Source organism: Artemia sp. Qi Xiang Cuo, chromosome 3 (assembly GCF_049724085.1).
Source record: "Artemia sp. Qi Xiang Cuo chromosome 3, ASM4972408v1, whole genome shotgun sequence".
Taxonomy (NCBI): domain Eukaryota; kingdom Metazoa; phylum Arthropoda; class Branchiopoda; order Anostraca; family Artemiidae; genus Artemia; species Artemia sp. Qi Xiang Cuo.
The window spans coordinates 8,562,621-8,577,278 of record NC_142796.1 but is presented as its reverse complement, the minus strand read 5'-3'; the positions used below and the strand labels follow the sequence as shown (position 1 = coordinate 8,577,278).

The 14,658-nt window shown below is 34.3% G+C and overlaps 1 protein-coding gene across 1 annotated transcript in view; it reads right to left on the bottom strand.

Annotated features, from left to right (window-relative positions):
• LOC148953725 (uncharacterized) overlaps nt 1-13,509 on the bottom strand; it is a 71,816-nt gene extending 58,307 nt beyond the window's left edge. Inside the window, exon 1 of the mRNA XM_089086796.1 lies at nt 13,412-13,509. Within this exon, the coding sequence (XP_088942922.1) occupies nt 13,412-13,418 (7 nt within the window). The 5' untranslated portion in view covers nt 13,419-13,509. The remainder of the gene's footprint in view (nt 1-13,411) is intronic.
• Nucleotides 13,510-14,658: the final 1,149 nt, after the last annotated feature.

Sequence of the window (14,658 nt, the reverse complement as noted above, 5' to 3'; positions counted from 1 at the left end):
CGAATGTTGCCCGATGTATCTGTCAAAGGACATTGATAAAGAATTTATTCATTCTGGCACTTAGAGTTTGTCAATGTTATCCGAAGTATCCGACAAAGGACGCCGAAAGAGAATGAATCAGTCTGATAATTAGATTTTGATAATATTATCTAACGTATCTGACAAATGATGTAGATACAGAATTTATTCACACTGATACTTAGATATTGTCAATGTTATCCAACGTATCCGACAAATGATGTTGATAAAGATTTTACTGACTCTTATACTTAAATTTTTTGAATGTTATCGGACGTATCTGACAAAGGATGTTGATAAAGGATTTATTCACTCTGATGCTTAGATTTTTTAAATGTTATCAAACGTGTCTGACAAAAGAATCTATTCACTCTGATGATTAGATTTTGACAATTGTAGCTGACGTATCTAACTAAAGATGTTGATAAATGATTTATTCACTCTGATACTTAGATTTTGATAATGTTATCCGAGGTATCCGACAAAGGAGTTTGGTAAAGCATTTATTCACTCTCATACTTAGGTTTTGATAATGTTGTCCGATGTATCCGATAAAAGATATTAATAATTAATTTGTTCAATCTGATACTTAGATTTTGTGAATGTTATCCGAATTATCCAACAAAGGATGTTGATAAATGATTTATTTCCTCTGATACTTAGATTTTGTCAATATTATCCGACGTAACCAAAAAAGATATTGATAAAGAGTTTATTTAATCTGATTCTTAGATTTTGTCAATTTTATCCGACGTATCTGAAAAATGATGACGATAAATGTTTTATTCACTCTAATACTTAGATTTTGTCAATGTTATTCTATGTATCCGACAAAGGCTGTTGATAAAGAATTTAATCACTCTAATACTTAGATTTTGATAATGTTATCTGATGTATCCGACAAAGGACGTTGATAGAGAATTAATCACTCTGATATATTGATTTGATAATATTATCCGACGTGTCTCAAAAAGATGTTGATAAATGATTTATTCACTCTGATACTTAGATTTTGTGAATGTTATCCTATCTATCCGATAAAAGAATTTAATATGGAATTTAATCACTGTGATACTTACATTTTGTGAATTTTATCAAACGTATCTGACAAAAGATGCTTATACAGGATGTATTCACTCTGATACTCAGATTTAGATGATGTTATCCGACGTATCTCACAATAGTTGTTGATAAAGGATCGATACCCTCTGATACCTAGATTTTGTCAATATTATCATATTAAGCCGACAAAGGATGTTGATAAAGAATTTAATCACTCTGATACTTAGATTTTGATAATGTTATCCAACGTATCCGAGAAAAGATGTCGGTAAAGCATTTATTCACTCTGATACTTATATTTTGCGAATGTTACCCGATGTATCTGTCAAAGGGCATTGATAAAGAATTTATTCACTCTGACACTTAGATTTTGTCAATGTTATCCGAAGTAGCCGACAAAGGACGTTGAAAGAGAATTAATCAGTCTGATAATTAGATTTTGATAATATTATCTAACGTATCTGACAAAGGATGTAGATACCGATTTTATTCACACTGATACTTAGATATTGTCAATGTTATCCAACATATCCGACAAATGATGTTGATAAAGAATTTATTCATTCTTATACTTATATTTTGTGAATGTTATCGGACGTATCCGACAAAGGATGTTGATAAGGGATTTATTCACGCTGATACTTAAATTTTGTCAATGTTATCAAACGTATCTGACAAAAGAATCTATTTACTCTGATACTTAGATTTTGTCAATGTTATCCAACGTATCTGAAATATGATGATGATAAATGATTTATTCACTCTAATACTTTAATTTTGTCAGTGTTATTCTATGTATCGGACAAAAGACGTTGATAGAGAATTAATCACTCTGATTCATTGATTTGATTGTATTATCCGACGTATCTGACAAAAGATGTTGATAAATGATTTATTAGCTCTGATACTTAGATTTTGTGAAGGTTATCCTATCTATCCGAAAAAAACATGGTGATATAGAATTTAATCACTCTGATACTTACATTTTGTGAATGTTATCAAACTTATCTGACAAAAGATGCTGATAAAGGATTTATTCACTCTGATACTCATATTTTGATACTGTTATCCGACGTATCTGTCAATAGTTGTTGATAAAGGATTTATCTCCTCTGATACTTAGATTTTGTCAATATTATCATATGTAGGCGACAAAGGATGTTGATAAAGAATTTAATCACTCTGACACTTTGATTTTGATAATGTAATCCAACGTATCCAAGAAAAGATGTTGGAAAAGAATTTATTCACTTTGATACTTAGATTTTGATATTGTTATCTGATGTATCAAATAAAAGATGTTGCTAATGAATTTATTCACTCTGATACTTAGATTTTGTCAATTTTATCCGACGTATCTGACAAAAGATGTTGATAAATGATTTATTCAATCTGATACTTAGATTTTGATAACTTTATCCGAAATATCCAAAAAAGGATTTTGTTAAGGGATTTATTCACTCTGATACTTTGGTTTTGACAATGTTATCCGATGTATCCGATAAAAGATCTTGATAAAGATTTTCTTCACTCGGATACTTAGATTTTGTGAATTTTATCCGATGTATCCAACAAAGAATGTTGATAAAGAATTTATTCACTCCGATACTTAGATTTTGTCAATTTTATACGACTAGCATATCTATATCATTCTCATTTTGTATTTCAAAATATTTAATGCGATATTTATTTGGTTTTAATCATGTTTCATGTTATTCTAAGACATATAAATAATATAGTATCACAGTGAGAGCTGCGTGATGTGTATGAGCAACCACAGAGTACCACTAATACAGGCACATAAATAAACAAATAAATAAAAAAGTTTAATAATTTTCCAAGTCCAAAAAATTCAAAGTCAGAAAAAAAATGTGCTACTGAAACATTATTTTTCTAATAGTAAACGTCATGACTAACATATCTATATCATTCTCATTTTATTTTTTGAAAATATTAAATGTGATTGTTTTGGTTTTAAGCATGTTTCAGGTCATTCTAATATATGTAAAGATATAGTATCACTGGGAGAACTGCGTCGGGTGTATGAGCAACCATAGAGTATCACTAATACAGGCGCATAAATATAAAAAAAAGTTGAATAATTTTCAGTTCGATAAATTCCAAGTCGGAAAACAAAAGAAAAGTGCTACTACAAACATTATTTTTCCAATAGTAAAAGTCATGACTAATATATCTATATCACTCTCATTTTGTATTTCGAAAATATTAAATTTGAATTTTGTTTTTTTATAAGTATGTTTCATGTCATTCTAAGACATGTAAAAAACAAGTTGAAACATTTTTCTATGTTTAAAAAAAATGAAAAATAAAATTTAAAAAAAGTACAAAAAAACTTCAAAAAATGTATAAAAAACATGGAGGGGGCTGGGGTCAAAAAGTTTTGGGGAGGTAGTGGGGGCCCTTGGAGGTAGGGTCATAAACTACTAATGGCTGCTGTATCATTGCCTAAAGTGTATGCATTCGGAATAAATATATTCTTCGTGTTATCCATGTGCACCAAAGAACCTCGTGTCAAATTCCTTGTAAGAATCCTGTAACAAAATCCAGAAAAAACAATGTGATGTTCACCCAGCTTCACAGACTATTTTTAGATCTAGTTCTCTTGTACAAGTATCTGTAATCTGACAATTGAATTCTAACGCTTCTCTCTAAAGTAGGTCACTTGTATAGTCGAAAATAGCACCCCTCCCACTACCAGCCGAGTCGCTCCTTACTTACAGTTTTTTTACCATGAACTGTTTGAACTGTGCTCTGGGTTTTATTAATTTATTGATGCTGGTTTGTGGTAGTTTTGCGCTTGGTAGACTATTTGATTCTATTTTTGCTCATTTTTAGTTTAATGGAATTCTTTCCTTTTTCTTGAAAAACTTATTTTGTGGGAAATATTTTTTTTTATTTAACATGTATTCGTTTTATGTTAACATAGTCTTTTTTATGGTAAAAGGCTTGGAAGGCTGATTGCCCTCCAATCAATTTTGACTCTTAAAAAGGGCACTAAAACTTTTAATTTCAAATCAAATTAGCTCCTTTAAAATATCAATGATATTACTAGCTATGATAAAGCAGCGCTGCCTATAATATTTTTTATAAAACTCTTTAATACAGGCATGCATATAGTTATTTTGTTTAATTGTGACTCCCCCTAAACGTTCCCTAAAAGTTTCAACTTATTGTCCTTAGTGTTGCTAGCTACAGTAACCATAGAAGCAGTAATAAAAGTATACATTGTGTCTTCAGGCTGGTTCAAAATCCACCAAAACTTACCCTTAATGGTCTAACTTAATAATGTAAGCCGTTATTGTGATATTACTTTGTCACCCTTTTAACAATCTACATTATCATGGTTCGTTTTGATTTAGTTCAACATCTGTCTAAATGTTCCTTGAAAGCTCCACCTTAATACCCTTAGCTTGTGTAGTAGCAATAGTTGTAGTAGCATTAGTAGCAGTATGCACATATCACCATTGGTTTTTTCTTTCAACATCCCCTTCAACACCTGATGTTCCAACTTAATACACAAATTAATCCTTATGATACACTTTTTTGAAAGTCTAAATACACATAATGTCTTATGTTACTTCTAATTTGCCATCAATATTCCCTCAAATTTTATCTTCATAGACTTAGTCTTAATAGTACTAGTATAACAGTAGTTTTGGTGGTAGTAGAAGTTGTTGCAGCATTAGTGTTGCATTAGTAGTAGTAGTATCAGCAGTCGCCACAGTATTAATAGCGGTAACAACATGTACATCTTGCCTTTTGATCAGTTGAACATCCATTCCGTGATGCCCCGGAAGCTTCACATTGGCACGATAAGCCGTTCCAAAAATGTTGCTGATTTGCACTTTTGACCCCCCTTTTGACACCCTGTTCATCTTAATACTCTAAGCCTTACAAATTGTTGCAATTAAAATATTAGTTGGAGTAGTAGTAGCAGTAGTAGCATTAGTAAAAGTAACCGTGGTGATAGTGTTAGTAGTGACATGCATATATTACATTTTTATCAACTGATCTCCCCCTTTAAGTATTCTCTGAAAGTTCCAACTTAATACCCGAATCAATTCTTGAGATACAACCTTTTGACAATCTGCATGCAAAAAGAGTGTTTTGATTTAGTTCAAACTCCCCCTCAATATTCTGTCAAATTTTCAACTTCATACGCTTAGGCTTAATTGTGCTAGTATCATAGTAGTAGTGGTAGTAGTAGGAACAGTAGTAGCAGTAGGCTTATGTATTATTATTAGTAGTAGTAACAATAGTAGCAGCAGTATTAATAAGAGTAGTAACAGGTACATTTTTTCATTTGGTCAACTGAATACCCCACTCATGATCCCCATGAAGTTTCCTCTTGATACGATAATCCGTTCTAAAAATATTGCTGATACGGCCGTATCAGCAGTCTGTATGCACATAATATGCTTCGATTTAGTTCAACATTTCCCCTCTACGTCTCCTCATTTGTTTATTTCAATACCCTCAGTCTTAGTACTACCCCATACAGAAGTAGTACTTTTAGTGATAGTAGTGGCAGTAGTAGCTGTGGTTGCAGTAGAAGCAGCGATTGTTGTAGTAATAGTAGCGTGCAAATATGATCTTTTTGGTTAATTGATCATCTCCCTTATCATTTCCTGAAGTTCCGAATTAATAAGCTTAGTCATTCCTGAGTTAAGCACTCTTGACAACCCATATACACATAACATGTTTTGATTTAGTTCAACACTCCCCTCAACATTCTTTGAAAGACTCGCCATAATGTGCTTCGTGTTTTGGGAAAGTAGTGGTCAAACAAGCATATTTTTTCTCAATAACATATATTATATTTAAACAATGAAAAAATTGCCTAACTTAAACTCCTTGCCCTGAGGCCTGGGGTGGGTTGGCGGGGGGGGGGGGGTTGACATCTGAAATAAATGGGGTGGTTGCTCTCAAATCACTTTGGACTCTTAAAAAGGGCACTGTAGCTTCCTATTTCAAATCAAATGGGCTTCATCTGAAGTTTAGACGACAACTTATTCAATAAAGACCTTATATGCCCCCAGGGCACAACATAAAGCCCTTGCCCCAGGGCTCTTGGGGTTCTGTCAACGCTGGAGGCATTGTTATATATTCTTTGAACTTTTTCGTTTGAAAATGGATCTTTCAAAATTTCAATCAAATGCGTTTCATGAAAGATGGGTAGTTAGGAGTTGGCCTAGTTGCCCTCTATCACTTTTGATTCTTAAATGGGAACTAGAACATCAAATTTTCAAACAAATGGGTCACCTTTAAAGTTTATACAACCATCCCTTCCATCAAAATCTCAAATGCCTCCATGGCATAATTTACAACCCTTGGCCCCAGGCTCTGGTGGTTTGTAACAACCCCAAAAGCCTTGTTACATCATCTTATGACTATTTGGATAAAATGGCTATCTAAAAAAAAAATTCTCTGCATTTCGAGGAAACACAACGTGTGGGAGGAAGATAGGTGCCCTCTGATCACTCTGACTCTTAAAATGACACTAAGACTTTTGATTACAATGAGACCCCTCTGAAGTGTATATGGCCATTCTTTCTATAAAAACCTTATATGCCCCCAGGACATAACTTACAATCCTTGCCCTGAGGGCAGTGGGTCGGTTGTCATCCTCAAAGACAAAATGTCCGGACCCTTTAACGACGCTGAACAAAATTGCTCTCTCAAAATTTTCACTGGATGTGCTGGGAAAATGATGGGCGTGGAGGGGGGGGGCTTATTCCTCTCACATCACTTTCGAGTCTTAAAAAGGGCACTATAACTTCCGATTTCAAATCAAATGAGGCCCAGCTTTAGTTTATACGACAAACCATTCCATAAAAACCTTATATGCCCACAGGGCGTAACTTACAACCCTTGCCATAGTGCTCTGGAGGGTTGTGCCAACCCTAGAGGCATTGTAACATGTTATTTTTTTTTTTAACAAAATATCTTTCTCAAAATTTCAATCAGATGCGTTTGGCGAAAAGAGGGATAGTCGTGGGGGAGGGGGGGGGCTAGTTGCCCTCTATTATTTTTTACTCTTAAAAGGAACTGTAACTTTCAATTTTCAACCAAATGAGACTCCTCTAAAGTTTATACAACCATCCCTTCCATAAAATCCTTAAATGCCCCCGGAGTATGACTTACAACCCTTATCTCCAGGCTCTGGGGTTTTGTTTCAACCCCAAAAGTCTTATTATATGATCTTGGACTATTTTGAATAATATTTCTACCTCAGATTTTCAATTGGATGCACTTAAGAACATTACGACATGTTTGAGTGTGTGTGTGGGGGGGGGGAGGGTAGCTGTCCTCCGATCACTGTTACTCTTAAAAAGAGCATTAGAACTTCTACAACTTCTGATTATCAATCCAATGAGCCAACTTCAAAGTTTATACTACCACCCTTTCTATAAAAACCTTACATGCCCCTAGGGTATAACTTACAACCCATGCCCTGTGGGATTTTTGTGGGGGGGGGGTCATCCTCAAAACCATAATTTTCGGAACTTTCAACTACGCTGAGGAAAATGGCTATCTCGAACATTTAATTGGATATGCCACGGGAAGTGATGGGTGCGGGGGGAGGGCAGGGGCTGGTTGTCTTTATATCACTTTCGACTATTTAAAAGGGCACTAGCCCTTTCAGTTTCCAATCGATTGAGCCCTTTTGAAGTTCCTATGACAACTTCTTCTATAGGAAGTGCCCTGGTCTAAAACAACAACAAAAAAAAAAAAAATAATACATTGTGCCGACATTATTCTTTACTTAGGCAGCGCTAGCTGCCTATGATTACCAAACTAGTATAAACTACATTGTTATGGCCGGTTAAAGGCTATTTAAACTTTTATGAATTATTCTTTTATTTTCTGCAAGCCATTTAAGGATTTTCTTGCTTCTATTCCTGTTTTTTGCATTGGTTTTGTGTTTTCAGTAAAGCGCTAGTTTTTTCAGAATTCCACAGATATAGGGAAATATCACGAGACAGTTTTGTTTTTCAAATAGTTATTCAAAACATGTTGCATAAACCACGAACCACCAATTTTTATTCGTTTTAAGTTTTAACTCTGCTTTTTACCTTCATCAAACAATTTCATTTTCTTAAACTATTCTTATAATCTCTTAAGAAAGAGATATAATCTCTTTCTCTCTCTGTTTTGTTTCTGTTTTCTTATGACTAAATTTATTAAAACAACATGTTTTAAATCTACTATTATAGACAGTAATAATATAGAAACTTCTAAAGGAGCTAATCTGATTGGAAATTAAAAGTTCTAGCGCCCTTTTTGAGATTCAAATGCGATCAGAGGGCAAACAGCCCTCTTCCCAAGCCCATTAATTTTCAAAACACATTAAATCAAGATATTGAGCTAGCCATTTTGTTCAGCATAGTTAAACGGTCAAAAAAATATGTCTCTAGGGATATTGGGTACACCGATCCCCCACAGTTGTCAATTTTCCCTTTGTCCTATAAAACTAAATGTTGCTTTAAAATTAAATCAAAAGCTAATGTATGTGTGCTGGTTTCCATTTAGACATCTCAGCGAGCAGATACGAGAAGTAATTAACACACGGACAGAAATTAACACAAGTTGGGCTGACACACCCCATGCCTTCTGAAGATCAGAACAAAATGTGCGCTTTACTAAAAAAATGAATATGAATACTTTTATACAAATATACTGATATTTATTCCTTAAAGTCTTAATAATGTTTGATTTTGTTTTCAGTAAAGTGTAAATTTTGTTCTGGTTTTCAGAAAGCATGGGGATCTCAGTCCTACTCATGTTAATTTCTGCTCCTTTTGAGTTTGACTTGGTTATTTATTATAATTTCTGGTGTATTTGGGTTTCATTTATTTATTGATGGTGATTTGTGGTCGTTTCACGCTTGGAAGATTATTTGACTTAATTTCTGCTCAATTTCTGTTTAATAGAGCTCTTCACTTAAAAAAAAAACTTATTATGTGGAAATTAAAAAAAATAATTTAAATTAAAAAAAAACACCAAGAAATCAAAGTGACCAGTATATTTAACTTTGGCTCGAGAAAGACCACTTCCACCTCGTCCCAATCCCCCAACGAATATACTTGCTATATCTCTTTAGAGGCACCAACAGAATTTGCATTGTGTTTTTTCATATTTGATAAAATCCTTTTTAAGAACTGATGATTTTGGCAATGTTCTACAGAAATGTGACTCGAACTCAACGGAAATATGAGGTGGGATTAATGCTCAAAATTCAAAGAGTCGTAAAATAAGAGATTCGTTCTCAAAATGCAGCCGTGAAAATTGCTGAAGCATTGAAGTGCTGAAGTATAGTCTTCAATCTTATCACAGCAACATGAAATAGTCTTTTAATTACAGACGTAAGAATACTTTTAAAGAACATGCAGATTAAAAGCATTTTATCGGCACTAAACATTAAATAAGTAATACATAATAAAATCCAAATTGGCTATACGACGGAGGGGGAGGGGGGGGGTACAAAAGGATTTTTTTTTCCGGGGAGATTTACAAGAAAAAACATAAAAAAGACTCATCAAGAATATGTTTATATTCATTTTTGTTACGTTTTTACGTGGCGGACAAACTTTTTGGGGAGAGGGGAGGGGTCAGACCCCCTAACTCCCCTTTCCCCTGGATACAACACTGGGGCCAAGGACTCACTTTTTATTGGATGTAAGTACTCACTTTCTTTAAGCGGCAGAATCCCTTACCTTTAATAACAGTAAAATTTTATCGAGTGTTCGTAAATTTGATTTGGTTAAGCTTGGTTGACTTACACCCGAAAAATATCCTTTGTAGGAGCTATCAAGACGACCTAACAAATCTCAATGCATCGGCCAAACTAGAATGGGAGGATCTTTGTGCGGTCACACCAATGAGACACGACTTCCAGGGCCTTTTTGGATATCCTAGGTGGCTCTGTTGGTGCAGTAGGATCTAAGGTCTAAGGCAACGTTGGTTATGGCCATTTTTGTCTTTCTACCGTACTAGCCGGGCCAAAACTTGCCAGTCAAGGAGGCCAATTAAGGTAGGAGGGTGCGGTAGGGTAGTGAAACCTTGGGAAAATTTTCTCAGTACGGGCGTTGCTGCTAGGGGATTTGAAAACTTCAAAGTATTTGTCATCCATTGTATCTCTCGGGAGGGCAAAACACGAGTATTTCAGGCAGTGGAGTCAATTGGAGAGGAGGAGGGGGCTTTTCCTCCCTATATTTTGAAAAATATAGTTCTTGGGGTATATCACTGAAAATGCATTTCTTTGGTATTTTCACAAAAGAAACTTAAAAGAAGACACATTTTGTCCCTTAATATAGAAAAAAATATTTCTAGTCCCCTTCCCCCAAAAATGAATAGATTCCACTGCTTTAAGGGAGGAAACTATGGAAACTTATCCACTTTGTAAATACTTCTTAGAGAATGCTTCAGACCAGAGATGAGGGATGTCAGACCGGATAGACGAATTCTAACAAGGGCCTGATAAAGCACAGATATATAGAAATGGATAACAATTGGTATTTACAACAGAGTATCAATATTTTTAGGTATCCTATTTAAGTATCGATATGTTCAAAAACTATACACAGTTTTGATAAACTATGATTTATTTTTTTGTGGCCAATTTCTTGACTTCTACTGCTAAGAGAAGGCATCGTATGCTACAGTGTAATGTCTTCCTAATTAGAAACACAGCAGTCCTTAATTCTTCTGTATTTGTTTTCTACACCAATATATACACAATCCACTTAAACTCATTGAATATTGCGATAAATTATAAAATAATATTAAGGGTCATTAAGGGTGACCTTACTCGGTAGACTATCCCCGACGGAATTGTAGCATTTTACAAAAGTGTTCTTCAAGTACTCAATGGGGGTGTGTCTCCTCTATTCGACTTTACAATGTTTATAGGTTTCAGCCTATAATTGGGGCTATTGAGAAGGGATCATGTTAAGAAATGAATCTTACTTCATAATATGTAGAAAAATTATAGTTAACAAATTTGGAAGGCGTTTTATAATCCGTTTCCTGATTTCGTCAGCGTTAATTCTATTTATGGGTACAAGAGTTAGAAAAAAAGTAACGCATGGCAAAATGCATGGGAAATTTATAATTAGAGCTATAAGTTTGCAAATTAGGAGCGATAAAGTGTAGTGAAAAACCTTAACTAAAATTTTTCTGCATATTATGAAGTAACTGCTTCCTTAACACCTCTCCTTCTCAATAGCCCCAATTGTATATATCCCTTTGTGCATATTAACAAGGGCGGATCCAATATTTTTTTAGGGGTGGGGGTGGCGCAAAATAGGCTGGTCCGATAAACTTAAGTTAGGAGCAAGTTTAATTAACGCAAACTTGCTTTAATTAATTAAACTACACTTCTTTAGACTCCGTTAGGGGGGGGGGGCACCCCCCCTCGCCCCTCCCCTGGATCCACCACTGCATATTAAACGTTGGCACTATATATTAATGATGTATTTGTCTTAATTAATGAGGACCAAGGGCGACAATAGGAGTGCAGCTGCCCCTAGATTATATTGCTCCTCTCCAGATTTTGAAAAACACCGCTTTTATTGAAAAAAAAAATCATTGTCAATGCATCATTATTTTGTTTCAATTATTTTCTCAGGAACGCTCCCATCAATATTTAAAGGTTTATTCACACTAACATCCCAGATCCATAGTTTAAACACACGATCATCATCAGACATTTACATACGACAGCTAGGTCAGAATTTTTTCCTAGAATTGCGCGTGTAGACCCACCATGTTCCCCCCTCTCTCCTGATGTACAAACATATAGCCTAAATTTGTTTCTAAGGTATTATATCTTATCATATTTTGTGATACTTCATTAAGATTGAGGGTCAAAGAAACATTTTGTCATAAAATGAAACACTTGAATGATTGGCGTATAATACACAGGTACCAATTTTTTTTATATCTGTTTATTTTATTGGTACTTATGCATTATGTAGGCACCGCTATATACTGTAAGTTGAATGTCAAACTGGAAATGATACAGTTACCCGACAAAACGCGTCAAACGGCTATTTGCAAGACCTAAATTGATTGCAGTGTCGTTTCTCATGGAGTTTGCAATATTTAAACGATTGTTTTTAGGGGTTTAGGGGGGGCGGAGGTCCCTCGGTTAGGTTACGTATTTAATGTATGCTATGCTTTACCCCCCCCCCCCCCCCTCCCCCTTAATGTTCAAAAATACAGACCAAATTTGTTTCTAAACTATTATATATTCATCCTATTTTATTTTATTTCATTGGCATTAGCCAAGCTTGACTTCACATACAGTATATAGCGGTGCCCGCATAATGCATAAGTACCATTCTATTATTATTTTTAAAATTTTTGATTTTATTATTATTTATTAAATTTTAGCTTGATACTTAAAGCGTCCTGAGTGGAGGAGAAGTTGCATTAAATTTATTAATAATTGATTATGGTTCGAGATGGAAATTGCAAAAAAACAGGAAATCACGCTGTACTTAGAGTGTACAATTATTACGGGCCCAAACGTGCATCAATGCACAAGCAACTGTGTTAAGCGTACTTTTATTTATTTTTTTTGCTTTGAAATGAAAGCCCATTTTTAACTTGTCTCCGTTAATTTTTAAGAGTACTTTTTGCATCTTCATTTTAAAAAAAGGTAATACAAGGGACTACTTTTGTGGTTGACCTCTTCAGAAGGAAGCATGATAATAAAACAATTCTTACTCCATAGTATGCAAATAATTGTAGTAAACAGATGTTCCAGGTGCTTCCACTTTCATTCACCCGATTTTTTTCTTGTAAATAAATGAATTCTTACTAAAATTTTGGTACAGTTCTATTAGCTCGATGTCACGCGACATATCGTATAGTGAACATGATCAATATATAAACTAGTCAAGTGGGTTATTTCAACGGAGAATTTCTATGATGAGCATTGCAAACAGTGGTTTCTCACTCCGTTTACAATATTTAAACTTTAGTTTTTTAGGGATGAAGGGGCAAAAAAAGGTACCGAGGTTAGGTTACGTATTAAATATATGCTATGCTTTACCCCCACCCACCTGATGCGCAAATATATAGCCGAAATTTGTTTCTAAATTACCATGTTTTTATCCCATTTTGTTTTATTTCATTAGCATTAACCATACTTCACTTCTCGCGTGGCATCGAGCTAAAAGAACAGTAGCGAAAATTTTTCACTCTCTCCCTGTATCTTCAAAAAATGATCCGACTGATAATGACAAAAGAAATAATATACTCGAAACATACATGAAAAAAGAGCAAGTACAAAAATTTTTACCGGTCATTCTAAGATAGTTCGTACGGCAATAGTTTTATCCAGGGACAAGAAGACACACTGCCAAATTCATCTAATACTTTGGCTGAAGAGTCGTTTTTATTAGCTGTGTGGGAGGAGACTGCATATTGTAAACAGTTTTAAAAGCAAAAGTGATGTGTTTTACTTAGTTTTTGTAATAATTTTTTATATATCATCTCGCATAGAAGGAAAAACTAATTGATTTATTGATAAGAAAACCAAAACAAATAAGGAACAAACAAAGAGAAAAATCTCAATGAAGAAAAGAACAAATGGGACTACGGCAATTAGAAAGAAAAGGTAAAAACCCAAACGACTCGGATATTTTGCCTGTGTGAAAACTAGGCGTCTTCAACGCTGATAAAATAAAGATAAAAATTAAAATAACCTAAAAACAAATAAAAACCAAAACCAAGGAATAAAAACACCGAAGGAACTGGATGAAATAATATAAAATGGAAAATGAAGTTAATTATTCTATTGCGAAATAATTCTATTGTTTGCTACTACTGCTGCAATTCTCCTAGATCTTGTATTAAATCTCGTCCAATAATGATTCTGTAAAATCTTAATACCCTCATTAACTAATGATTCACTTTTCAAAAGAATGTTATAAATTCGGCAAATATTCAAATTTCCAGTATCTCTATTTACTGAAATATTAGTAAGCATGTGTTTTATTTCAATAGCCTCTCTGTTAAAGATAACAAAAAGTAATAAAACATAAACACATCTTTGTATATTTCGAATGATTTGTAGACTTTGGCAATTTTTAGGGTGTGCCTCCTTCCATCTAGTCTCCCTCTTCACCTTCTGTTTAGCTCTCAGACCCTACAATGAAACATTCAGTTATTAGAACTCAGTACTGATTCAGAGCCTGGGTTGCCACCGAGGTTAATTTCGTACCATTTTTGGTACGTTTTAAATAAAACGGTACGTTTTACGTTACGGTCCTAAAAACGTTACATTTTTGTTACGTTTTTGAATTTATGTTAGAGTTATGTTACGCTTTTGAATAATGAGGAGTTCCCAACTAGTCTTATAAAAATGTTGAGATAGCCATTTTGTTTAACATAGTTCAAAGGTCCAATATATATGGTTTTGATGATGATATGGCCCTCAATAGTCCCTAGGGAAGGGCTGTATGTGGTATCGGTTGTATCGATATCGCGCGTATCGGTATCGGGCGTATTGGCTTGGAAAGTATCGTATCGGGAATATCGGTATCC